The sequence below is a fragment of the Dicentrarchus labrax genome, unplaced genomic scaffold (assembly GCF_905237075.1).
Source record: "Dicentrarchus labrax unplaced genomic scaffold, dlabrax2021, whole genome shotgun sequence".
Classification (NCBI taxonomy): Eukaryota; Metazoa; Chordata; class Actinopteri; family Moronidae; genus Dicentrarchus; species Dicentrarchus labrax.
In genome coordinates, this window is record NW_026136723.1 from 24,061,140 (window position 1) to 24,087,498 (window position 26,359).

General features: G+C 40.2%; 3 protein-coding genes across 5 annotated transcripts; all 3 read left to right on the forward strand.

The window, feature by feature from the left end:
- On the forward strand, window positions 1–10,729 carry lipea (lipase, hormone-sensitive a). Of its 3 annotated transcripts, none has more exons than XM_051391504.1 (11): window positions 1–93; window positions 3,022–3,269; window positions 4,009–4,293; window positions 4,524–4,614; window positions 4,726–4,871; window positions 4,971–5,156; window positions 5,787–5,939; window positions 6,087–6,231; window positions 7,273–7,500; window positions 8,201–8,592; window positions 9,744–10,729. In XM_051391504.1, the coding sequence occupies exons 1-11, from the start codon at window positions 84–86 to the stop codon at window positions 10,008–10,010; spliced, it is 2,151 nt and encodes a 716-aa protein (XP_051247464.1). In that variant the 5' UTR covers window positions 1–83; the 3' UTR covers window positions 10,011–10,729. The 3 variants fall into 3 exon arrangements, with proteins under 3 accessions (XP_051247464.1, XP_051247465.1, XP_051247462.1); XM_051391505.1 differs by lacking the exon at window positions 1–93 and adding an exon at window positions 126–335; XM_051391502.1 differs by lacking the exon at window positions 1–93 and adding an exon at window positions 2,823–2,889.
- Window positions 10,730–11,114: 385 nt separating this feature from the next.
- Window positions 11,115–13,861, forward strand: LOC127358452 (trypsin-2-like). Its single transcript, XM_051391565.1, has 6 exons — window positions 11,115–11,256; window positions 11,480–11,630; window positions 11,736–11,992; window positions 12,139–12,275; window positions 12,936–13,037; window positions 13,629–13,861. The coding sequence occupies exons 1-6, from the start codon at window positions 11,217–11,219 to the stop codon at window positions 13,674–13,676; spliced, it is 735 nt and encodes a 244-aa protein (XP_051247525.1). The 5' UTR covers window positions 11,115–11,216; the 3' UTR covers window positions 13,677–13,861.
- Window positions 13,862–14,474: 613 nt separating this feature from the next.
- Window positions 14,475–25,595, forward strand: LOC127358425 (probable ATP-dependent RNA helicase ddx6). Its single transcript, XM_051391519.1, has 13 exons — window positions 14,475–14,642; window positions 16,075–17,190; window positions 17,273–17,377; window positions 17,793–17,922; window positions 18,094–18,240; window positions 18,497–18,591; window positions 18,710–18,832; window positions 19,251–19,379; window positions 19,672–19,788; window positions 20,276–20,339; window positions 20,450–20,551; window positions 20,835–21,054; window positions 21,142–25,595. The coding sequence occupies exons 2-12, from the start codon at window positions 16,948–16,950 to the stop codon at window positions 21,047–21,049; spliced, it is 1,470 nt and encodes a 489-aa protein (XP_051247479.1). The 5' UTR covers window positions 14,475–14,642; window positions 16,075–16,947; the 3' UTR covers window positions 21,050–21,054; window positions 21,142–25,595.
- The last annotated feature ends 764 nt before the right edge of the window (window positions 25,596–26,359 follow it).

Genomic DNA, 26,359 nt, shown 5'->3' on the forward strand with positions numbered 1-26,359 from the left:
GCGGCTGGGTCTCGCGCTCCGTTCACGTCGATGACGTTACCCAGCATTCTGTGGGACCAACCGGCGAAACGTCAAGGAAGAGGATGCGGGTCGGTGAGTCAACGCACATTGTTAAACGCACACACACGCACACACACAGCGGGTTTGTGTGTTATTTATAGCTTCAGGGACGAATATTAAACGGCGTCCTTGTGTTTTAGCGTGTTGTTGTTTTTTTTGGGGGTTTTTTTTTTTTGACGTGGCTCTTCTAAAAACAGGAAGCAACAGTGCGATCGATACCTAACTTCGGCGGGGTTTGAAGTTGTTGCTCGGGTAGCTTCATTAACCAGGAGCAGGTATGACTAACATGTTGGCAGGGAAGTTTCATGTGAAGGTATGCGTACATTGTAAAAGGGTCGGGGGGTTTGGAGGGGGACGAGAAACGCCTTAAAATGCTCCAAAGCCCCGATGAGAGGCGGGTTTCCTCCTCTTACTGTACGAGAAGCTGATCTCTGTAAACTGATCTCAGTGTTGGATAGTGACAGTGAGGTGACCCTCGGTACAGGTTTACGTCATTTATCAGCTGTTTTTGGTTTTAAAGGGGTCACTAGAGGACAGCCCTGCCCTTTATTTATTTATTTATTTATTTATTTATTATTTGGGGTCAATGGGTGAGATTCAGTTTGGGTGAAACAAAGGGATTAAAGTACTGAGTTACCCAAAACAGAAACTGAAAACAAAAGTGTATCAGTAAAGATCCACTGTGCTTCGTAAAACAGTAACGCAAATCATTAAAAACAGAAATACAGTCGTTGCTGTGCGTACTGTATTTCCTACTACCTTGTGTACATAAAAACCTGCAAGTAAATATTTATTCCAGCGTCCTTTGCACTCTGCACTGTCAACAATTGTATTTGTTTTTATTTGTTTATATATATATAGACACACACACACACATATAATAGTACATTGTAGTTTATGTCTGTTTTGTTGAGCTTGTTTATGTGTACTATAAGGGGCAACGTAACACCGGAGTATGTGTGCACATACCAATGCACATATATGTGAGTCTTTAATTTATTTTAGCATTATAATGATAAAGCAGAATTGGGAAGTGTAATCCTATATAATTACTAGTTACCTGTTAAAAATCAGTCCGTAACCTAATCCTAGTATCCTGAGAAGTTAGAAGGTATTGCATAATAACAGATGGTTGGGTTTAGTCTTTTCGTTGGATTTGTTGACAATAAGAAAAATGTAGACAACACCAGACAAAATCTGATATTTACAGTCAGCTGATAACATAAACTTGAATTTACCTTTAATATTGTCAGACATTTTACAGTCGAAGACCATTTCTAAATCGCCACAAACATCTTTGGCATTTTCGTTGTTGTTATTTACCGGCAGCGTGCCACGCAATGCAAAGAAATGCATTAAAACGATCATTTAAAGAACACAAGGAACAGGAAAATACATTTTTAAAATGAATTAAACTAAGTGAAATACAGAGAAACTGGGCTTAAATGAGACAATCCAAACAAAAACAAACAATCCAAGCAAAAGTACAAAACACAGTCAGAGATTATAAGACTGACTGACTGATCACTTTATCTCTGCATTCACAGTACAGCTACAGAATCATTACATGGTGCATCTCATGGTTTAACGCAGATGGCTCAAAAGAACATCTAGTTACTCGGCCCGGCATGTTGCTGTTGTCATAAACCTAAAAAAGGCCGCCCCTTTGAGACACTGACGACTGAGCAGAAATAGAAAAAAAAAAAAACACAATCAAGCATGTGTCAAAACTGTGATAAAGCCTCTAGTGTTTATGAACATTGCCACATCCAGCAGAAAGTCCTGATTTCACTCTCCTGCTCCAGGCTATGTACGCAGACAGCTGCTGTTGACACACTTTTTTTAATTTTAACATTTAAAGCCACATTGCACAACGTGTCTACATGAACATAAGCAGTGATGGCTTTATGTAGTTTGGGCACACGTATGACTGCACGCTGGTCGTCTGCATTGAGAGCTACTGAGGCAGAACGCTGTCCTATTTAACTCCTCTCTCGTGGTATATGTTAATTTATATGACAATATTTATATATTCTGGAGTAGCACACTTTCTGGAGAGTCAACTGAGGAAATTCAGATTTACGGGTCGAATATGAAATGTCTGTTTTTAATGAATCCGACAAATTAAACACTAATGTACATTGTTACATTTACAGTGATTGTAAAATAAATCCTGTACAGTAAACCCAATATTGCCATAAAGCAGTCTTGCTACATACATAAGACACTCAAACATATCAAAGAGTTGGATGTTAGAGTCCAAACCTTACTCTGTTTTAGGCACTGTTATAGATATTTGACAGTTAAAAAAATCAGATTGCAACAAATTGCCTGATTTTATTATTATTATTATTATTTTTTTACATAAACAAGGCTTCACATTAGAGTCCATAGCTGTTGTTACTTGTTGATGTACATGATGTTGTATAAATGCAAAGTCTTCAGTTATCTAGGAAGAGAGCAGACTCTTGATGTACAAGTTTTCAATATATCTGCAATCAATCTCACAATGGATATGTGTGTTTGAGTAAGACATCCAGTCAGTTGATGTTGTCAGTGTTTTTGTGTTTTTATTGACATAACAGAGGAATCACTTGTACAGCCTAGAGTCTCTCTCTCTCTCTCTCTCTCTTTATATATATCTATAATAAATCCTCTCCAGTGCTTGATGCCATCAGTCAGCCAGTCTTAGTGGCCTAGTTTCAAAGTGTTCTCCTCAGGGCTGTACTGGAACTTCAACCCTTGACCGTACAGATAAGAGTATAATCACCAAACCAATGAGCTGTCTTGCAGGAGATGAGGTCATCGAGATCTGTGTTTACTCTTTGGGTGATGGTCCCTTTTTCTTCAAGATGTTCAGTACACATCACATGACCACAGATGAAGATATACATATATATATGTGTACAAGTAAGGTTAAAGAAATCCCTCACCCTGCTCTTGTCTGTCTTCCTCTCCCAGCCTCAGATATGGATTACAAGCTTGTGTTCGCAGCCTTGGAGACAGTATGCGAAGACGTCCTTTCCGTTATGTGTGGGCCTTCTGATTTTCCGTACGGCGCTGTTGCCCAGCGCCTGGTCACGTGTATGAAACAGATTCAGGAGCACGGCCGAGCCCTGGAGCCTGTGGTCGGCAGCTTCACCGCCGTCTTCCACCATTATGACTTTGACGAACAAACGCCTGGCAATGGCTACCGCACACTGGTCAAGGTACGACTGATCCCACTGACTGGATGTGTTGTTCCACTCACTGCCGATACAGACAAAAACTTCTGTTCGATTTTGGCTTGTGGTTTGTTAACAGCAGTGTTTTAAAGGTGTTACATGTAATATTGTACATTGTTAAATCATTTTCTTGATTAATCTCTTGATAATTTTGTTTATAAAATAGTAAAACATTTATGTTAACATTTTCCCAAACCATAGATGACACACCAAATTTGACCAAAACTATCCAGTTTATTGTAATAGAAGATTAAAAGATAGCCATGTTTTTTTGCCGTGAAACGGTCTACAACATAATCCAAACCGCCAAAATACGTCCATTAAAAGTGTTTGTTTTTGCAAGAACAAGCACTTTTATTGGACGTATTTTGACAGTGCACAATTGACTGCAAGGATTACGTTGTAGCCCATTCAGCAGTTGCAGGCTGCAGTGCCCCCCATCAATACTGGACCGGAGAAATAAGATCCAGGTTTAATTACACCAAAGTTACCCTTTAAGAAAGCGTAAATGTAACTGTCTCACTGGCTTTGTTTGTTTACAGTGATTTTTAAATATATCAAAGGATAAGACTGGTGTTATTCTGTATTTTCCTTAGTGACAAAAATATAATTAAAAGACCTCTTAGTAGTTCTGTACTAGTGAAATAATCTACACTATATCAGGCTTTGATTGCACAGACTATACCTGATACCTTGTTGCATTGTTTTTCCTTCTTTCTTCCAGGTCTTCCTGTCTTGCCTTTTGCACATCATTCACAAAGGCCGTTACATTGCCTCTAACTACAACAGTGCCTTCTTCAGGGCGGACCACAATGCCTCTGAAATGGAGGCGTACTGCAGCGCTCTGTGCCAGCTGCGTGCCCTGCTCCACCTCGCCCAGCGGCTGATCAATGACAACGACTGCGGCCAGCTGTACTCCCTGCAGGACGGGGACCTGAGCCGCAGGTTTGTGCAGGAGTACAGCTCCATGCACAAAGCCTGTTTCTATGGCCGCTGTCTGGGCTTTCAGGTCAGCAACACAAAAACTTCACAGCAGCTGCTTTTATTTTTGTCTAATTTGTAATGTGAAATTGATTCAGATAACTTGGAATACAAATATCAGATCCCAAATAAGCAGTTTGGTATTCTTAAAATGTCTTTTTTTTTATAGCCAGGTTTGGCTTCTTTATGAAAAAGTCTGTGTCATTCACCTTGGAAAACAAAGCTCTTTTATTAACCTTCAATTGTTCACTTTCACAGTTCTCACCAGCTCTACGTCCGTTCCTTCAGACTGTTGTGATAAGCATGGTTTCATATGGAGAGACGTTTGGTAAACAGCAGTCTAGCTTGGGTTAGTCTCTTTCTGTCTGTTTTTTTCCATGATGTTGTGGTATTGATAGAAGGTCTCGTTGTGGCCTTTTCAGATGTGTTAATATGTTTAAAATCATCTATCCTCTTCCAGGTATTGCTGCCCTCTCCCTCCTCACATCAGGGAAGTACGTCATTGATCCAGAGTTGCGGGGCGCTGAGTTTGAACGCATTACCCAGAACCTGGACATGCAGTTCTGGAAGTCTTTCTGGAACCTCACGGAGTCCGGCCTTTTATCAGTAGGCAGGGTCAAATATTCTCCAGCTGACTCTCAAATGAGCTGAAGTCCTCTTTTATGTTTTAACTGCTCAATCACCTGCATGTCTTTCTCTGTGCAGGGCTTCAGCAGAATAGCCGCTTGCCCAGTGCAGGTGAACCTCACCCTGACTTTACCTCCTGTCACTCTGCGCCTCCCACTGGCCTCAGACCCCAGTCTAACAGCCACCGTGTCACCTCCAATAGCCCACTGTGGGCCCGGTCCGGTCCACTTGCGTCTGATCTCCTATGAGATTCGTGAAGGACAGGTGAGGCTCCACAGGTCTAATACAGGGAGGAACACAGGAAACCACAGAAGACAATACTGGCTCCTATGTAGAAAGTTAAAAGACATTTAATCTTTGATCCATTGTGTCGAGTGTCAGAAACTTGTATGTGATCTTTCTTTGTCCTTTTGGCCTCCATGTTAGGAATTCTGCTGGTATCTGATCTGATTCTGACAAATGGATCTCCCATTCAAAACTTGTTATAGAAATCCCACCGGTCTCACAAATGGCCCAGTGGGGGAATTAATCAGGTCAATTGTGTTTGGCTGAAATGTGAAAGCCTCATCACTCAGCTGCTCAGTTGCATTAGCAATAGAGCACAACACAAGTGCACAAGTGTGTACAAATGAATGCAGAGCAGACGCCAATCGATATATTACTAATGTATCCATTTACTAAAAGTACCCATGACATTTCCTCTTGAAACTGGATGGTGGGATTGGACATAATAATGAAAGGGAGTATTGCAAATTGTAAAGGAATGAAATAGAAATAAGAGATTAAAAATACAAATAGCTGTATATTATGATATAAAAAATGTGTTTAAAAAGTTGTTATTCACGTCTTGCTTTGTGTCCTTAATTATTAATTACCTTATATCTTACTTTATAGGACACCGAAGAGCTGCTATCTTATTCTCGATCCGATCCTCCCACTATCTCCGCATCCCATCTCCCCTGGGTACAGAAGCAACCTCGCTCCCCCTGGCTGCTCATCCACTTCCACGGCGGGGGCTTCGTGGCCCAGACATCCAGATCTCATGAGGTACAGTACAGACGGTTGGTGTAAGACTGCTGACGTTAACTTTAGCAGATGTTTGTAATAGTTATCATATGGTTAATACACAAAATATTTATTAAATACAGTGAAAATAAGCAACTGTTGATGATTCTGCTCCTCCTTATGAATCAGAATTATCTTCGGAGTTGGTCAAAGGAGCTGAACGTACCTATCCTCTCCGTGGACTACTCTCTGTCACCTGAAGCACCCTTTCCCAGAGCTCTGGAGGAATGTTTCTACGCCTACTGCTGGGCTCTGAACAACTGTCATCTGCTGGGTATGTGTACGACGTCACAACACAACAACACAGGACTAGTAAACTAGTAAACCAATAGGGAGAGTCTTTTATTTTAAAAGATTGATTGATGAATCTGTTTATATTTCTGTTCTCATTTTGCAAGATTTCAGGTTTTTTTTTTTTTTTTTGTTGCCTGCCTTTAATCTGTTAAAAGAAAATTAGTTCGTTTTTAACTTGTTTTAAAAGATAAGAAACTTAAGATAGAAAAAAAACTGTTAACATACAGAGAAGTAAAAGGCAGGTGGAGAATAGTATTGGTAGTAGAATAGCCCGGATATGAGGGGAAATTTGTTTTGACTATATGTAAATTAATGTTTATAAATGTAACAGAATGTGTGAATTCAAAGAAACAAATACGCCCATGTGCAAAATGCAAATGTGTGTGCCAGTGTCTTCACACAAAAATATCTACAGATATATTACTACAGAAAGCAATAGAGAATCTGCACACCTTAACAGATGCTCCCATATGTTCCCATTGCAGATGTAGATAGCACATGTACACAGTGAACCATTATTGTAAGTGGTGTTACTGGTTGTCCCTTTTTCCAGGAGGCGGGTCACATGATGCACTGCAACTCACATGTGAATTGTTATCTGTATATTATCAGAGCATGGAACAGGGAAAGTGTCATATGCAGTGAAGCTGGAGAAAAGCACAGAAATAGGCTACAGTATAGACTGGCTGCAACTAATGATTTTTTTAGGTTTATTGTATATTTATCTGTTGATTATTGTATATGTATTATTGTCATAAATTGTCAATGTGACATCTTCAAGTTGCTTGTTTTGTCCAACCAACTTTCCACAATTCAAAGGAATTTAAAGGTGCAGGTGCTGTAGAAACACTAATAAAAACATACCTATGAATATTATATTCCATTTCTGCCAGTCCCCTAAATGGACCTTTAAAGTAGACTGATGAAACCTAAAAACAGTTTATCCTTTCAGCATGTAATAGTAGTGTAAATTCAAATGATCCTAATTACTTAGATACTAAGGTTTCTGTCTTTGTCTCAGGCTCCACAGCAGAGAGGGTCTGTCTGGCGGGTGACAGCGCTGGAGGAAACCTCTGCATCACTGTGTCCATGAAGGCCATATCCAACGGCATCCGAGTCCCTGCCGGCATCATGGTTGCTTACCCCGCCACCTTGCTCACCACTGATGCCTCGCCCTCCCGCCTGCTCACGCTCATCGACCCGCTGTTGCCCCTAGGTGTTCTCACAAAGTGCATCAATGCTTATGCAGGTATGTGGGTGTATAATGGCACAGCAGGAGGTGTGTGCTCTTGTTTCACGCCTCATTTAACGACAGAGCTGTTTCCAGGGCGCCACTGGAACAGAAAACAGAATCATGTGGGGGAATAAGTCAACAGTTTTCTCATTAAACATATTTCCAATGCAGCTTGCTTTTATCTCAGGTGCAGGAGGTCATATGCCAGGTAGATACTCTCTATGTAACAGGATTATGGCTTTACATTTGCAGAAAAGCAACCTGGATATTTGGTTTAAAAGTACTGTGATAGCTAGCATTGCCTGTTAATGTGACCCTCACACATTCAGTTGCCGTGTGTGGTTATGAAAGGAACTTCTTACGCTGTCAGTGGAAGTTATAAATATTTAACATGTGTGAAAGCCTGTGTTAAATAAAAAAAATGTGGTTCATTTTATTTGAGGTACAATAGAAAACTCTCCGTAAATACAACAGTTTGAATAATGAAAGCATCTTGTTTTCATTTATACAGGAGGAGGAAGTTATAATCAGGATTTATTGCCTCGCTCCCTTAAAAGACAATTGAGTTGTTTTCACCTGCTCATGCTTTTCAAGCTTGTATTATCTTTTTCATGTAGTTTTTAAGCCACCGATATTTCCCCATTGTCAAGTGTCTTTTTTTCTGTTCCTCTTGATATATTTATCCCTAACTTACATCCCATCATCTCCCTCCCAGGGGCAGACTGTCAGTCGGTGCAGCCTGCGGTGGAAAGCAGCAGTCTGAGCTCTCTCGGTAGAGACACCGCTGTGCTGCTCGGTGATCTCACCCAGGGAGCCTCCAACTGGATCCAGTCCTTTCTGGACCCCCTGCGGACTTCAGGTGGCACACGCTCGCTGTCATCAGCACAGAGGAGGTCCCCGAACAACGAAACTCGCAGGACATCCACTCACAACTCCTCACCAAACTGCGGAGGTCACACGGATTACCCAGAGGGCTTTGAGCCCCTGCGCTCCGAGTGCCTGGCCTTTGTTACCCCGACCTCCTGCCCCATTATCAGGAACCCGTTTGTGTCACCCCTGCTGGCTCCGAACAGCCTGCTGAAAGGCATGCCTCCTGTGCACATAGTGGTAAGAGAGGGAAGAGGAACTGAGGTAGTTGAGGGTGGAAGAGTTTATGTTTTCTAGAAAAACCTCATCCAGACAGTTTAACCACTTAGCTTCATTTATTTTCCACATGGTGTTTAACTTCAGTACAGTTTTGACCTTCCATAGCTACCACAGAGGTTACAGACCTGAATCCTGATGAAAGTAGAGTGGCAATGGACCGGTTGCACAGCAGACATTTTGACTTGTCACACAGGAAAAACAGGGGGACTTAATAGCAGTAACGACAGCACGGTGACAATAAGTGTCCCATCAACAGTGACAGTGAGCCAGCATGCACAATAGCAGGACCTCCCCTAAGAGGAATGAAGCCGTCATTAACACACCTGTGAGTTTCCTGCTGTGACATGTCAAAATGTCCGCTGTGCAACCAGTAAGACTTTTGAATTGTTGTACAAATCTGAGACGTCACAGACGCAGATTGGAACTGACAACAACATATTTGTGTCGGGGTTCAAAGGTTGATCGAGATAATCAATAATAATGAATAACTAGTTTTAGCCAGGTGTTCGTTGATGCTTTCCTACAAATTATAACCATTACTGCTTTCCATTTTCAAAAGGATACTTTAAAGTTGCATTGCTATGATGATATAATGATCACCCACCTCTCCTCTATGGATCCTTTATTTTATTTTTTTACTATTTTGGATGATTCTTTTGTTTTCTCTCTGCTCTCGTCAACCCTGTTTTCAGTAACAGCAGGCAACTGTTTTCAGTGACAAAGCTCTCATTTAACTCACTGTACGCTCCCTGCTCAGCACCAAACGACAAACACACAAAGTTTACAACTGGCTGGTGAACTGAACATATTGATTTGCATTTATTGGGCTAACGCATGTTTTAGAAAAAACTGTTTGCTCTTAACAGCCCAGTGTGGTCCAGTTTCATGCACACACCCTACACGGCCGATATATCTTTATCTGTAAATATATAATTATCCATATCAAGACTATTTGTGTGTAAAAAAAACTCCAATATTTGTTTTAAACTCTCAAATATTGATATCAGTCTCAGTCAGGCTATAGTTACTAATGCATTAGTTTGCATTTTTTCAAGCGAACTGTTTTGTTTTGTTCAGTTCTTGTTTCCTAATCGCTCCACGTGTCCTTGCAGGCCTCTGCTCTGGATGCCTTGCTGGATGACTCGGTGATGTTTGCCAAGAAGCTGCGAGACATGGGCCAGCCTGTGACTCTGAAGGTGGTGGAGGACCTGCCCCATGGCTTCCTCAGCCTATCACAGCTCGCCAAGGAGACGGACGTCGCTTCAGAAATCTGCGTGGAGCAAATGAGGACGATTTTCCAGCAAGAAAACCCGACTCCTGCTCTTCGCAAACGGCCAAAGCTGGAAGAGACTTATCAGAGTACCAATCCATCAGGCTGATTGATTGTGTCATTATTGGGACTTTGTTGTTCTTGGATAAAAAAAAAAAGAGGAGAGATGCAATAAATTTAAGAAAAGGAAACAAGTCAAAGCTGGAGGAAGCTTAGGGACCCTGCACTTAAAACCTTTATAGGCGACAACGATCAAGCAAACCACTAAAAACTTTCTATAACCAGCTAATGCTAAATGATTCCAAATATAAACAGGATTAAGAATTTTTCTACCAACATTTTGTTAAAGATCAAATGCAAATTCAGAATATAACAGAAACTTCCCTGAACCCAACCAGCCATTGCAGTAATTTCTTAACTGATCTATATTAATATATATGTCAGTAATGGGAAGTGATGTGCCTTGAATTTAAAGTGCTGCTGTATTTGTGTAAAGTGTTTGAAGAAAAGCTTTGCCTACGTTACTAAACTGACCAGGATTAAAGGTTTACTTTAACTTTACAGGAAAGACTTCAGATGCTATATTATTATTTTTATTATTATTATTATTATATTTGAATTAATGTGTAACCTGGTTTTGCCAGTTTTGTCACATGTTTACAATATATTGATAAGGAGGCCTTTGCATTGTATTAACCAGCAGTATATGTGGATGTGGATGTGGATGTAAGACTAAGTTGTACTGTAAATTAATTCTCATGTCTTAATATTAATATTTAACACTGTGCTGTTATATTTAAAGTCTGAATTAAATCAGAACTGAAAGGATTGCTTGTGCTTATTTGATGCTTTTGGACAGCTAATATTAACTAGGACTTAACTGGTTATTTTTCCATGTATTATTTAGAAACATCCATGTTGAATTGGGTTTCACGGGTACATAATTGCTATTATTACTGTACACAAACTTGTATTGCAACCAAATCGCAACACATTTCACACCCAAACATTATAAGACTAAACCCCACAGAATAACATCTGAATTGGAGTTATTTAACACAGCTTGACATTTCCCATTCCTCGTGATAACTCTGCACCAAATGTTTGCTCTTGGCGCAGTTGCCAGAGTTCCCATACGGTATATGATATTTTGAATCGTTGTCTGACACCAGTTGCCTCTTTTTCAGCATCTTTCATTGGTCGCTCCTCATTATCAGCTGTCAGTGATGTGGACACGGGGGAGCAAACACGCTTTAAATTTGAGGAGTTAAATGAGATACCTTCCTGTCTGCAGACGCCCCAAACCGAAGCCACGATGTTGTTACTCACTTTTCTTGTGTTGGTGGGAACTAGTGGTAAGTTTGAGTGAAAATAAAACCTTTTGCACCTTTTCCAGCTGGAAGAAAGTGTTGCTTTTTTTATACTCAGGCTCACATTTTCCAGGGATGTTTGGTAGAGCTCAGGGTCATGACCTTTCGTCCTGTGAGCATTGTTATGTGTGGTTCAAATAACAGGCTAAATACTCCTCATCTCTACACTTTTTCTGTGTCCTCTCCTGTCTTTCTGCCACCCGCACAGCTGCCCTCGGCTTTGATGATAAGATCGTTGGTGGCTACGAGTGCAGGGATCACTCTGTCCCCTGGCAGGTGTCACTCAACAACGGCTGGCACTACTGTGGAGGAACCCTGATCAATGACCGCTGGGTCGTCAGTGCTGCACACTGCTATAAGTAAGTTACGCCTGCTTTACTGAAAGAGGACGTTTTGCACTTTTTGCTTCTAACTATCTGCTTTTCTTTCATTTCTCTCTCTTTGTTTCCACCGTGGCCTCTCAGGGGTGAGGATATCGAGCTGCGTCTAGGCGAGCACCACATCGGGTACAAGGACGGCCCCGAGCAGTTCATCGCCCCCGCTGTCATCATCCGCCACCCAGAGTACGACCGTTACACCATCAACAATGACATCATGTTGATTAAACTTGCAGAGCCAGCAAAGATTAATGAGTACGTCCGGCCCATCGCCCTCCCCAGCGGCTGTGCCCCTGCAGGCACCCAGTGTCTGGTCTCTGGATGGGGAGCCACTCAGAGCCCCTGTAAGTCTGGGATTAGAAGAAAGGTTGTGTTCAGAGTTGCTGCAGTTCCTACTAGTGATCAGCAGAGGATAGCTTTGTGATTTGAATAATGTGAGGCAGGTGTAAATGTAAAAAAATGTCTCTCTGGTTGTGTTTGTGTGACCCAGTCGGCTGTACGAAATGCCTGCACTGCCTGGATCTGCCCATCCTGCCCCAGCAGGACTGTGAACGCTCCTACCCAAACAGGATCACCTCCTCCATGTTCTGTGCCGGCTTCCTGGAGGGAGGAAAGGACTCCTGCCAGGTACATGAAGGCAGAAATACACAAAATATAATACAGTTTAGGTCCATTTGAGTTTTATTTTGAAAAATTATTTTCCTAGCATGTCATTTATTTATTTCCCTAGATGGGTCTTTAAAATACATAAAACTCTACAAAAACTCAACAAATAACACAGAACTCAACAGGAAAAACAAAACAATACAGGACACAAAGTAATACGTTAAAGCACCATAAAACAGGACACACCAGATCATTCGTGACTACATAACTGAACTTTCACTTAGAGTTTAAAATGATCTCAGTCAGGATCCAGTTCCACATTTTAATCCCCGAACTGGAAAACCTGATTTATGTTTACAAATGACACATCAATTATTTACCTTCTTTAAAAGTGTCAGCTTGTTAATTCAGCAATATTATATGCAATATTACAGATTTGGTGTAATGTTTCTGATTTTGCCCATTTATTGGCCACTTATTTGTTTATCTGCTTTTGTTTTAAATGTCTTTCACAACTGATACTTCCTCAATCTTTTTTTTATTATTCAGGTTCTTCATTATTCTTTTAACTCCTTTATTCCTTTTTTTTCTTATTGCTATTGTCACTTTTATTACCATTTTGTTATTATTTTGCGAGTGTTATTATTTAAGACAGTGTTATTTTTCCATCGTCTCCATCAGGGAGATTCTGGTGGCCCTCTGGTGTGTAATGGGGAGCTCCAGGGTGTGGTGTCCTGGGGATGGGGCTGTGCTGAAGAAAACCGTCCCGGTGTTTACGCCAAGGTTGGTACACCCTGTAGACCTCTGCTCTGTGATACTTTAGAGAGTTTTATGTGTAAAAAAGGCTTTCTTTAACTTTAAATATGCCTAAGATATTCTACATATAGCTTTTTGTCAATTAGGGACTTTACAACAGTCCAGAAAGTTCCATTATTTACTTTAATCTATTCAGATTTTGTGAGTCTTTGTCATATTTTGTGAAATGTATTTGTTGTTGCTGTTCAGAAGATCACCTGCCATTATTAAAATGTAACTTTAACCTCCTTTCACTGCAGTAAGAGCTGTTATAAATAAATAACTACCCTTGCAAAGCTCAGCTCTCTGTTATAATCAGACCTGTCTGAAGGTCATTTAGACTACAGACGCTGTATCCAAGGACACAAAAAACTTGTGTTTTGTACTTAATATGCACAGAATATATCTTAAAATCTCTGGTATCTTACACAATATTTTAATTATAACTGATTTATTATAAACATCCTAAACTCTGACTTCAGGTGCTCATTGTGTCACAATAATTTAAAAAGTGAACCAGCTAAATCTTGCCTTCCTCTGCCTCCATTTTTAAAGTTATATTAATTTTATTCTCCACAGGTCTGCCAGTTTACTGACTGGATCCACTCCACTATGGCCTCTCACTGAAGTCCTTTAGGCAGAGGAAAGATCAAATCTGTCTCCTGATGCTGTTCGTTTAATGTCAAAACACTTCTCCGTATTATATGAGGTGCATATTATGCAGCTTTACCAACCACTTCATGACTTATTTGACTGTTTGTGGGCCATGTTTTAACAATGACAATAAAATATCATCATGAGTAAGACGCTAACACTCGTGTCTGGGATTTGATTCACACACATTAATGTCGTCAGTCCCAGTGGAGCTGCAGATCAGACTGCGGTTGTACTGGTCGGCTTCTAGGTGTACATTGTGAAATATAACTGTGTGTGTGTATAGCAGGGAGACTTTTCTTTTCAATCTGCAGTTTATTCACATCACGGCACAAGAATAATGTAACTCTGACAAAGTGAAATGTTCACGATAATGGATTATACAGTGACAGCAAGTTTCAAGAGACATCTTATTGATTTTCCTGATGGACTGAAATTAATAGAACAAACTGCTTGAAATGAACCAAAAAAAAAAAATACATCCAGAAAGTATAAAGATATAATATACAGCATAAATTATACACGATTACTACTTATAAGGATCTAAAGCTTATTAAATAGACTTTTGTGATTCACATAAGGAACATAAAATATATTTTTTTACAAACTCTCACTACACATTTAAAAAAATAAAATAAAATAAACAATATAAACAGTTTAAAATAATCTATAACCCCCCCCTCCCCCAGCAGCAGTGAGCAGGAGTGACCGCAGGGGGGCAGCAGCGTCGTAGAGTCTCACATGTAATAAACAGGAGGGGGGGAGAGCCGCCGAGGAAGAGCAGACGAAGAAGAGGGCGACCATGTTGATTTAAAGGAAGAAGAAACACAATAGAGGCGATTTATTTCAAGTAAAATTCAGATATTAAAGCGAATTGTGAAGAAAGTAGCTGATCGGCCGCACACCGAGCATCCCTTGTGAAACAACAAACAACCTAAGGTAGGTCTGCGATGACGTGGAACCGCGTAGTTTCCGTTAAAAAAGAAAACACCCGTAGTTGTTTTTTGTGAGCTGGTTAGCGGTTAGCGGCTAGCTGGTTAGCGGCTAACGTTAGCGAGTGGAGTTATTTGTGCTAAATTAGCTCCCCGAGGCTAACGAGCGAGCTAATTGCGCCGTGATACAGATATAAATAAAAAACACAAAGAACAGCAACGTTAACGCCGTGTGCGAGTTTTTTATTTTGTGATTTTAAAAGCGGATTAAAAGTGTTTTTATAAATGCTGCTGTTAGCATCGAGCTAACCCTGGCTTTAGCCTCCAGTCTGACGCTGCTCGTGTTGTTTCTCTTGAGTCGCAGTCTGAAGCTAATGTGACCAAACTCCTGCACAAAGCGACTCTTTTTAACATTTAACAAACATTTAACAAAGTGTTGATTGTTTCTGGGGGAGCTGTAATTTAATTTAACGACGTATTTAATCTGTTTTTGTACAGATTTGTTCGACCTGGAGTCTTTTTTTTTTTTCTTTCTCTGTAGGTCTTATTTTAACTCCAGGTAGTTTTAACTTCACTAATCTGCCACCTGGCAAATTCACCTGTGCAACCTCAAACTAAAAACCCTTTAAGGAATTAGCGTGAGTGAGCTGTGAAAGCCTTTTTACTGCTTTTATCTTTTTAGAAACTGAAGTTACCGGAGATAAAAAGATGTATTTGTTTCTGTAATTTCCCTTTTTCCTTCTTTATAAATAGTTTATCTTTTAAAGGCCTCTAAAATAAATCTTAAACAATCTGAGAGGGGGAATCTCTTTGCTGGATGATCAATAGATTAAATCATTTAATTTGATTATACATTTTAAAACGATGCAAAAAAACAAACAAACACCTAAATTAATCTACAATTTGAGATTTTAAATTACAACTATTATTACGTGGGGGATGTACAGCTGCTGAGGACCACAAACAACCGCTCATCTACATGAAATGTGTAAAATCCTTTTCCTTTAGTATCCCCAATGAGAAGAAGGAGCCGCAGTGATGAGACGGTACAGATGTGGGAGTGTGTTTAACATCTGCAAAGTTATTGTGTCTTTTGTTGTTTGTTTTTAAGGAGGAAGAAAAAAAACAATTAAAATCTAAAACGAGGTGAAAAAAAAACAACTATTTGTATCGAGCGGATGATTATTAGATTGACGAGTTGTTTTTTGGACCATTGGGACAAATAAATCGGGCTTTAGGAAATTAATTATACAATTTTCTGATATTTTATTGACCAGATGGAAAAGCAACAGCACATCTCTAATCTTATTTTATGATATAAAACCGTATAAATATTAAAATTAGAGCAGAGTTTTTTTTTTTTATTGATTGCCTGAGCGATCAGTCGACTGCTCGGGGTTTACTTTAAAACATTTTGGTTGGATTTCTTTTATTTTTAGGTGACAAGTTTGAGTTGTTGGCTGACTTTGAGGAGGCAGCGGGTTGATCACGGCCACACTCGCACACTTCACGCACCGACCTGAAGACCTGTGGTGTCTGGGGAGAGAGGGTCGAACACCTGGAGGAGAGAGGAAACAGGAAACGTACACTGAGGACTCAAAAGGGGTGGAAAGCTTTTTGGCTTTGGACTAGATAACCCCTTGTATGATTTGATTTCAGGATCCAGTTTTTCTCAAGCGTGGAGCGACACATATCCACACAGTGGAAATAAACGGAGAGCATTATAGACTATATGATTTTGGGGAAAGACTTGTACAAAGTTGGACATCCTTTTTTTCAAGGACAGGGATATTGAGCAACTCTTATGGACTCAAAGTGAAAACAGGAAATATTGTTCAATTTAGAAACAGAAGTTTAAGTGTTGAACTAAGATTATATTGAAGAAGCTGTTCCCCAAGTTCAGATTGCCTTAGTTGTTCTATTTCAGGACTTGAACCGCTTTGATACTTGTTCACATATAATTTTTCTATATTGTGGGCAAGTATATTCATGCATATGAATGCAAATTTCTCTTCATTTTGAAGAGCTCTTGTGTATAAACGTGTTTCTTTTTTTTGTTGTTCTTGTACGTCAGTCACTCTGTTGTTGAAGGGGACCGAACTGCACGTACATGTGTATATGTAAATACCACAAATTGACTTCTGTTGTGAAAGCTTTGGACTTAAGAAGAATAGAGAATATTGTTTGTTAATGCTTTATTAAACTTTTTTACTTTTGAAGAGACTTTTTAAAAAGAAAAACCTAAGAGGCAAAAATCTAATACTTTGAAGAAAAAAAAAACAACAAAAACAAAAGCAAGCAAAACAGGAAAAATGGCAACCGCCAGAACAGAAAACGTTGGCCCAGTCGTCATGGGACTGAACAAGCAGAATGGGCAGCTCAGAGGACAGACCAAACCAGCTTCAGTCCAGCCAGCACCCACAACTCAAGGAAAGGCTTTGGGAGCACCCCAGATAGGAGGTGGTGCCTCTCAGGACGGAGGAGGCATCAAGTTTGGAGATGACTGGAAAAAGAGCCTAAAGCTCCCTCCCAAAGACAACAGGGTCAAAACCTCAGTGAGTCTCTTGATGATTCTCAGATCTTTGGCTTAAAACCAGCTTTCTACTGTCATCCTAACCCATTCTGTGTCTACTGTAGGATGTGACGTCCACTAAGGGGAATGAATTTGAAGATTACTGTCTCAAAAGAGAACTCCTGATGGGCATCTTTGAGATGGGTTGGGAGAAACCTTCCCCTATCCAGGTACGGTTCATTTTGCTTCTGTTGGATCGGTTACAGTAGAGATGTGGACATCAGATAAAGGTCGCTGGAAGATCACAACCGTTGTTGAATCAAACCAGGGACACCGTAGTTTAACCACTAGACAACCGTGATGTCCCGTAGTTATTGTGGCAGATAGACATGTTTTTCGAACTTGTTTGACTCGGCACAAGTGTATTTTAACTTATTTAATTTTAATGAAATGCTTGTGTATTTAATGCTGAAACACAGACTTTCTACAGCCTATTGAATAAAAAGGTCAGATTATACAACGTAATGTCAGTGCTGGAGTGCAGAAATCATAATGTAGAGGAGAGAATAGTTGCAGCATTATTATTTAAGTATCTTACTACCGTGAACGATTAACAGGTGAGGTAATGTTTTGGTTTCCTTGCAGGAGGAGAGCATTCCCATCGCCCTGTCTGGACGGGACATTCTGGCTCGGGCTAAGAACGGAACAGGGAAAAGTGGAGCCTATCTCATCCCACTGCTGGAGAGAATAGACCTGAAAAAGGACCACATACAGGGTGAGACGTAGTTTTATATAGTTACCTTTCTAACGAGCCTCTCCCTCCTCACTTTTGTCCCTTGTTCCTTTCACCGCTAGCTCATTTTTCTTCTCACGTGCATCCTCTCTTGTCTCCAAATTCTTTCCCATCTGCCATATTTGTAACCTGTACCTTCTTTACGCCCCCTAGCACTTGTCATGGTGCCCACCCGTGAGCTGGCACTACAGGTGAGCCAGATCTCCATCCAGATCAGCAAACACCTGGGCGGAGTTAAAGTCATGGCCACCACCGGGGGCACCAACCTGCGAGATGACATCATGCGCCTGGATGAGACCGGTAAGAATCCACAGTGTGTCTCACTGACCTACGTATGGCCAGTGTCCAGAAAACAGCTACTGCCCACTACACACACACACCATGTGATGATAAACAAACACTCTATCAGAAATTAGTCCAATCTGCATGTGTCGGCTTATGGGGGTCAGGTTTTGTGCATTTTAATGGGGTAAATAATACAAATAAAAGGATAATATATTTAAATGTTTTTTCAACTTTTTGCCCGAGTGTAATTCTCTCCTGTTTTCTACATCAGTGCATGTGGTCATTGCCACCCCTGGTAGGATCCTGGACTTGATAAAGAAGGGAGTGGCAAAGGTGGATAGAGTCCAGATGATGGTGATGGATGAGGTAAACATGAATAAAACCAATAAAAAATACTATCTGCTAGAACTGTGTAATTTCATGTTCATCAAAATGCCTTTCATACTGGTTCCCTGCTTCGGGTTAAATCTCTGTTTCCTCTCAGGCGGATAAGCTGCTGTCTCAGGATTTTGTGGTGCTCATCGAGGATATCATCAGCTTCCTGGCGAAGAACAGGCAGATCCTGCTCTACTCTGCAACCTTCCCCATCAGCGTGCAGAAGTTCATGGTGAGTAGTCGGCTAATTGCTGCACCACCCCGATGGCTCAGGGCCACTTGGCACCAAATGGCTCGCACTGCAGACCAAGCTGTTCTCACACTGCGCCCAGATCTGTGTTTGTGTTAGTCTGTTGCACACTTTTCAAGGGCTGCCTTCGTCTGAAGCGGTTCAGCTAACAGTCGTAGGATTTGATTGTTTAGATGGTCTGTAAAAGTCTTCTGCAATGTCCTCTGGAATGTAATAACACAGACTGCATTTGGTAATACTTCTGATTTCTCTAAGCTGGTATTAAACTCTTACAGTGCACCAAAATACACGTCATTACTTAGTTAAGGGACGACCTATATGCTTGTACATGAAAACTCTGCTGTGTACTTTGCTGTTTTAAAGTGCACACTTTAACCTATTTACTGTGTCCTTGCTACAGGCCAAGCACCTTCAGAAACCCTATGAGATAAACCTGATGGAGGAACTGACTCTGAAGGGCATTACTCAGTACTACGCCTACGTCACCGAGAGGCAGAAAGTCCACTGCCTCAACACGCTGTTCTCCAGGGTAACTGACCAACTCCATATTCACACGTCTGTGCAGCCACAAAGGCACTTTTCACAATGCATAACCCTTTGTGTATGATTCTAGGTCATAAACACAAATAAAGTACAGCATTGTGTTTATAGTGGTTGTAAAAAAAACTAGCTGCATCTCTGGGTGGAATTTATTAAACCTAGAACATCTCTAACATCCTGCTCCAATTCCTCTTTTAACAGCATTTCGGCCAGTTTAGGATTTTGATCAGAATCAGACCACAGACTCACGTTCCCTCTCTTCTCTTCTCTCTCCGTCACAGCTTCAGATCAACCAGTCGATTATCTTCTGTAACTCCACTCAGAGGGTGGAGCTCTTGGCCAAGAAGATCACTCAGCTGGGCTACTCCTGCTTCTACATCCATGCCAAGATGATGCAGGTGAGGATGAAGCACAGCTGAGAGAAATGTTGCCATATGCCTTTCAATGTCAAAAAAAAAATAAAAATAAAAAAATAATAAATAAAAAAAAAAAAAAATATATATATATATATATATAGTAACTGTTTTGCTGCTTGATTATTTCAAATATAATTAGAGCAAATTAGAATTAATTATTATCCCCGGTTCGATTCCAGCTGAGGACATACCACCCTCTCACTCCCCTTGTTTTCCTTTCTTGAAGATGCTAAAAACATATAAACATATGTATTTATAGCCGTCACAAATTATATAAATATGTAAATTCCTTTTAGTAAATGATGCCAATATAAACTGAAAATAACCACAATAATAAATAATCATAACATTAAAAATGTATACTAACAGCAAAATGACCAGTAAATCTTTAAGGCTGCTTTGAGTGTTTTTAATGTTTTTTCGTAATATTCTCATCTGTAACCTTTTCATGTGTTTGTTTTGTTTTCAGGAATATAGAAACCGTGTGTTCCACGATTTCAGAAATGGGCTTTGCAGAAACCTGGTCTGCACTGGTGAGTTTCTGTTTACTCTCACATTTCAAAACAGAGCAGTCTGATGTTATCCAGAAAAGCCACAGAGGTTATCGGAGATTAAAATCTAATTTTCTGCTCTCTTCCAATAGATCTCTTCACCAGAGGTATTGACATCCAGGCCGTCAATGTCGTCATCAACTTCGACTTCCCTAAGAATGCTGAGACTTACCTCCATCGTATTGGAAGATCAGGTACGCTGTTTTCTCCTTAATGAATGTGCACTGCTTTGTTGTTTTTTTTTAACCTTCACTGTCTCTCATTTGTGGAAACGGAACATAAACCTGAACGTAAACAAAAGATTTGGGAGCTTCTTTTTAATACAAGTCATTCAGATTGATGAATAAAGCAATGTTTATGTTGTACTAGTTCTTCCTGTGAGATTACAGAGCTCTGTCTGCCCTGTTTGCTTTTCTCTGTGGTTTCTCTCTTTCCTGGACGCAGTACATTAATTAACTTTGATTCTCTCGCTCTCAGGGAGGTTTGGTCACCTGGGCTTGGCCATCAACCTGATCACATCAGAGGACAGATTCAACCTGAAGGCCATCGAAGACCAGCTGGTGACCGACATCAAGCCCATTCCAGGCAGCATCGACAAGAGCCTGTACGTGGCCGAGTACCACTCGTCTGGCGCCGACTGTGACGTGGAGGAGGTTGAGGAGAAGCCAGGACACCACCAGGACAGCACCTAAAACAGGTGAGATGCTTTTATAATTTTTAGACTTTGATTGCAAGAAAAAAGTAAAACCCGTCGTCCTAATCTGAGCTTTTATCTTCCCTCCAGGACGGCAGGACACACCGGGCTTTTGCACAGACATCAGCGCTTGCGCACAGGCTTCAGGCAACTCTTCACTTTCACATTTCTCACTCGTTTTCAGAGCCTGTCGAATGGATGTAAAGGCTGTTTTTATTTTATTTTTATTTTGTTTTCGCCTTTCCTTTGCTTTTTTCCTCAAAGAGAGCTGCCTCATTCTTTTTATTTTAATTAACTGAGAAAGTTGAACTATATTGTTTTGCACCAAACTCAGAACGGGCCATGCATCCTGCTTATGAGCTTAGCGTATTTTTTCCTAAAATTTATCTTGGTTAGACAGCACTGCAAGGGAGTATCAAAACTGTTTTGAACCTGTCGTCCTAGGAGACTGTTTTCATTGCCAGCAGCAAGGTTTGGTCTGTTTTTAATGTTACAATGGTGCACTTACACCAGCCATCGTCACTTACACTGTTGTTGTCACTTAAGTGCCTTACTTACTCCCATGTGCACTCATCCATTCATAGCCTGCTGTCTTCTGTCATGCAGCAGAGTACGAGCACAAACGATATGAATTTAATAGCAACCCGAGTTTATTTAAACATCCATTATGCAAGGGAAAACGACAACACACATGCACACACACACATACACACACACACACTCACTCTTCTGCTGAGAGATGTGTTGGAACACGGCTCAAACTCTTTAAAAACCATCCTGAATGTGAACGTTTATTTTAAATGTGAACGTTGCAATAAAAAAAAGGGCAGCTTTATTTAAATACTGCGTGACTGTTTTTCCCTTTTCACTATGAATAATACATGAGCGGAGTTAATACGAGAAGACGGCTAAAGACACAAGCCCCCATACGGATTCATGGATGTTAGCCTGCAAACACACAAACGGCATGGGAAACGAAAAGCAGCCTCATGCTCTTACATTATGGCTGTTCTTTTTACATTAAGATAAAATTATATTGGGCTGGTGAATACTATAAACCCATCGACCACTGTACCTGGTGGATGAAACGCTGGTTTCCTCTCCTGCACGCAGCTACGCACAGGACTAATGCATCAGAGACCGGTTCAGAACAGTTTTGATTTTGCCATTCCTAAGCTGATATGCACTTCAGGTCCAAAGAGTAAAAATGTTTTTTATAGAAGTTGGTGCAAAACAATAGTTTGAATATTTTTTTTTTCTTTCCCCCAACTGCATCAGATTCAGTTACATTGTGGAAATATTAGATGGAATTAATTACAGGAGCAAATCCTGAGGTTAAACTTTTGAAATCTTCCCCCGTCAGGACAAGAATTGAAGTTGGTGAATGTACACTCTCTATAGCCCAGTGGTTGAATGCCCAGCTCTTGACAGCTGTCACTTGTATTGCTGCTGTTGCATTAGAAACTTCTTATTAAATGGATTGACGGGACAGCAGCGTGACGCAACCCGCTCACCCTGTACAGGATCACACTGACCCTCAATTGAACTACGACTAAAAATTAGGAAAAACTAAATGTCAGAGTTTCTTTGTGCAGCAGCAGCGGTACCATTTTATTTTTGTTTGTTTTTCCCCCGACACAGCTATGTTTTATGAATCTAAACAAAAAAAAGAAATGTGAGGATTATCTTTGGTGAGGGGTGGGCTCTGTGTTTTGAAAGCGAAATTGTAGCATCTTTGAACAGGCAGCTGTGAGTTCTTTGTTTTTGTCCTCCCCTTACAAGAGCGTCAGTAATGCTTAAAAAAAAAGACATAAAAAAGAAAGTATTTTTGCTTTTTAAGATTTATTTTTGATGTTGCTTAAAGCAGTGTGAAGGGGGGGGACTGTAAGGCTTTAGCACTGGGTAACTTCTGGTTTATTTTGGGTGGGTTTGCAGAAGCCAAGTGTTTTATCGGATGCTCTCTGGGCATCTTGAATCTTTCCTTCTCTCTGGTACTTAAAGCAAAGACAAAAGCTTTGATTTAAAGTTTGTTTCCCCCCCAAAAAGTACGCGAAATACCTGGTTTGCTTCGTGTTTTTAAGTGCCAGAGAGAGCGTTAAGTTATACAGGAGAGAGTTCCTGGAACGCGTTGAAGCACTGTGATCTTCTTGAACCCTGTTCCATGTTTGTGTGACGGATGATCAGAGTGCTATGATTTGTTTTCAGCAACTCAATCCATTTTCCACTAGGGCAATCTTTAATACGAGGTGTTATGAATCATTTTTGAGGAAACAAAAATTGTAAATGATTCATTGTTTACACTAGTCGTTTACAATTATACAAAAAAAAAAGAAAATACTTTGCTTCATGGTCGGTGGAAGAGGTCGATTTTTATTTTATTTTCCTTTTTTATTTTTTTCCTTGAAATAGATTTTCAGGATTTACATTGAAGCAAAACCAAAAAAGGAGAATGTCGTGTGAGTGTATGAGAGAGAGAGATAAGGTGGGTGTTTGAGTGAGGAGTGTGTGAGTGTGTGTTTGAGTGAGAGAGAGAGAAAGGACATGAGATGTATGTTTGAAGCTGACCGGCTGCGTTTTTGTTAAGAATTATTACGTTTACATGCAGCTTCAACTAAACGCCCGTCAGTGGATGTCTGGATTAACAGAAATCAGACCTCACACCAGTAACCGGAGAAAACCTGGGTTACTGGTGTGCATGATGGGTAATTTGGAATAAGAAACAAAGGAACTGACCTGTTGTCAGTTTGAGTCTGCATGTAAGCGTAATAGACTCGTCTATTTTTTTTTTTTTTTTTTTTGTGCGTGTGTTCATGTGGGTCTTGTGTTTTTTGTTGGCAGTGTACGATGTCTTAAATAATCAGTATGGATGTTTACAGTCGTCAGGGATGTGATTTTTTTTTTTTTTTATGCTCCTTCATCTCCCGTTTCCTCCAGGAGTTCCAGTTTCTAATGACAAATTTCCACTTTTCAGTTTTTTGTTTTTTTTTATGTTTTATGTTGCTGATCACATCCCTGACAATCATTCCATCATCTCCTCTGTGATCACACACACACACATTTCCTGGCTGTGTTCATTCACTAAATATCAGACAGCAGACTTTTGCCTGGAATCGGCTCCCAAAATGCTCAACAGCTTAAAAGAAAAACTACCTTCTTATTCCAACTTTATTTTTGTAGCTCCACTCACATGTTGTATCAGTTATCCCGAGAATAAGGCAACATCGCTAAACAATGGCTGCAAAGAGGCTCTTTGAGACTTAAAGCTTAACTTTGGATAAGAACAGTTTAATCATCCACCATAGAACTTGTCTGAAGCTGCAAAACTTGAGCTGTATAAGCCGACGTTTTTCTTTTAAGCTGCATTAAACTCGTTGCGTCTGCGGCCACAAAGGAGATTCTGATGAATGCAGTTCTGAATGTTGAGTTATTCGGTTAATTTTGTCATCTGGTGTTGTCATGACGTCTTTTTGTGTGTGTGTGTGTGTGTGCTCTCTCTGACCTGTGGAGTCAGGAGTGCTGATAGGGGGGAGGGGAGGGAGGGAGGGAGGGATATTTGTTTAAAAACCTGTTCGAAAAGGGTAACTGTTAAATACATAAAAAGAGATAAATAATTGGAAAGGGTGAGGATTTGGGTACAAAATGGACGGTTTTGGGATTCTCCAAATTCTAAATTGATGAAGGAAAAAAAAATGTCAACACCTAAACTAGTATTAATGGCTGAACTACCCTTAATATTTCTACTGTGCATAGCTAAATTGAATTGGATCTCTTAATTTGCTGCACTAATGTAGACTCACCCACGCTTTCAGGTGATTTCAGCCAGACTTTAATGATGAGCTCAGCAGAATTGTTGTAGTAAGCTGAGGGTACAGTTACAACAGTATTTCCCCCCTTTTGCAACACGGATAGACAACAGTGGTGTTAAGACTAATTGGCTCTCAATTTATTTTAGTTTCAATGTAGCTGGGGATAAAGTTGCAACAGTATTTTTTTATTTTTATTACAACATGGATTGGAAGGAGTCGTGATACAGTGATTCAAAATTGGCTTGATTTAAAAAATGTTGTTTCAGTTGATCTGTCATACGTAAAAGGTTATGTTTCTTTTTCCGTAAACCCCCTCCTGTAGTCACAGTTTTTATTATTTGAGTTGTTCAGTCTTCTTTGTACTAATTGGTACCTCGGTGGCCGTGCTTCTCCCAGAAACAGTTTATCAGCCCCGCGTTCAAGTGAGTTGAATCATTTTGGACTTTAATAGCCTAAAAAAAAAAAAAAAAAACCCTGGACTATCCATGTTTTAGGATGTCAGTTTATTTTCCTCCCTCACTGTCCCATGATTTCCTTTTATCGTGTCATTAGAATAAAACTCAGTAATGATTGGGTGGTACTGCAAAAATGTCATTCTTTCATTGTTTTGTTTCCCTTTTTTTTGTCTTTTCTTACGAAATGCATTGAAGAGGCACCAGACGTCTCAACGTCCTCTACTGTTGTAACGTGGAAATACATGCAGGGGTTATAAAATTCAATAAATTGAACTTAAATTTACACTCTGGTCTCTTTTTTTTTTTACTCCTCTGTTTAACTGCATTGTCACAATTCAAATATATAATGTGATACATAACCTAAATAATGTGTTTTATTCAAATGTATATACAGAAAACCTGCAGGCGGTGGCTGCTGGGCCTTAAAGGTTTATAATGAAGCTGTCATCTAAAGTCTGTTTGCTGTACTTAATGGAAACTTTGAGGCAGCAGAGGGCATTAAAAATGCCCAGAGGGTGGGAGGGGAGTTATATGAACAGCCCTGCAATGAATCTTGTGAAGCTTATTGTTGACAGTCGAAGGGGAGAGAGGTTATGATTCAACCACAGAAAACCGGGTTTAACTCTTCTGTTTATTGATCTACACTCCCGTCAACAGGTGACACGCACACATAATGACGTTCAGAGGCAGTGTGGTTTAACTTCACTACGTTCACCTCGTACCACAGGTGTGCACACTGGCCCCTCGTTGGTTGCCGTATGGTGAAAACAGCAGACTTCCTTATCCTCTGGGCGAAATACGAGCAATGTGCAAACACAGCAGAGAGATCTGTGAGGAGAAGGGTGTCCAACACGAAGATCACCTGTATACACCTGCACTGGCTATTTACACTGTTCTCTTTACATAGACGTACTGTACTTACAGAACAAACACATTTTTTTCCTTCAAAATCCACTAAAACATTTTAAAAAAATTAAGGTTTGGAAGTATGTTTTTTTTTTATCTTAATTTTCAAGCAGAAAATTAAGATAAAAAAAAAAAAAAAAC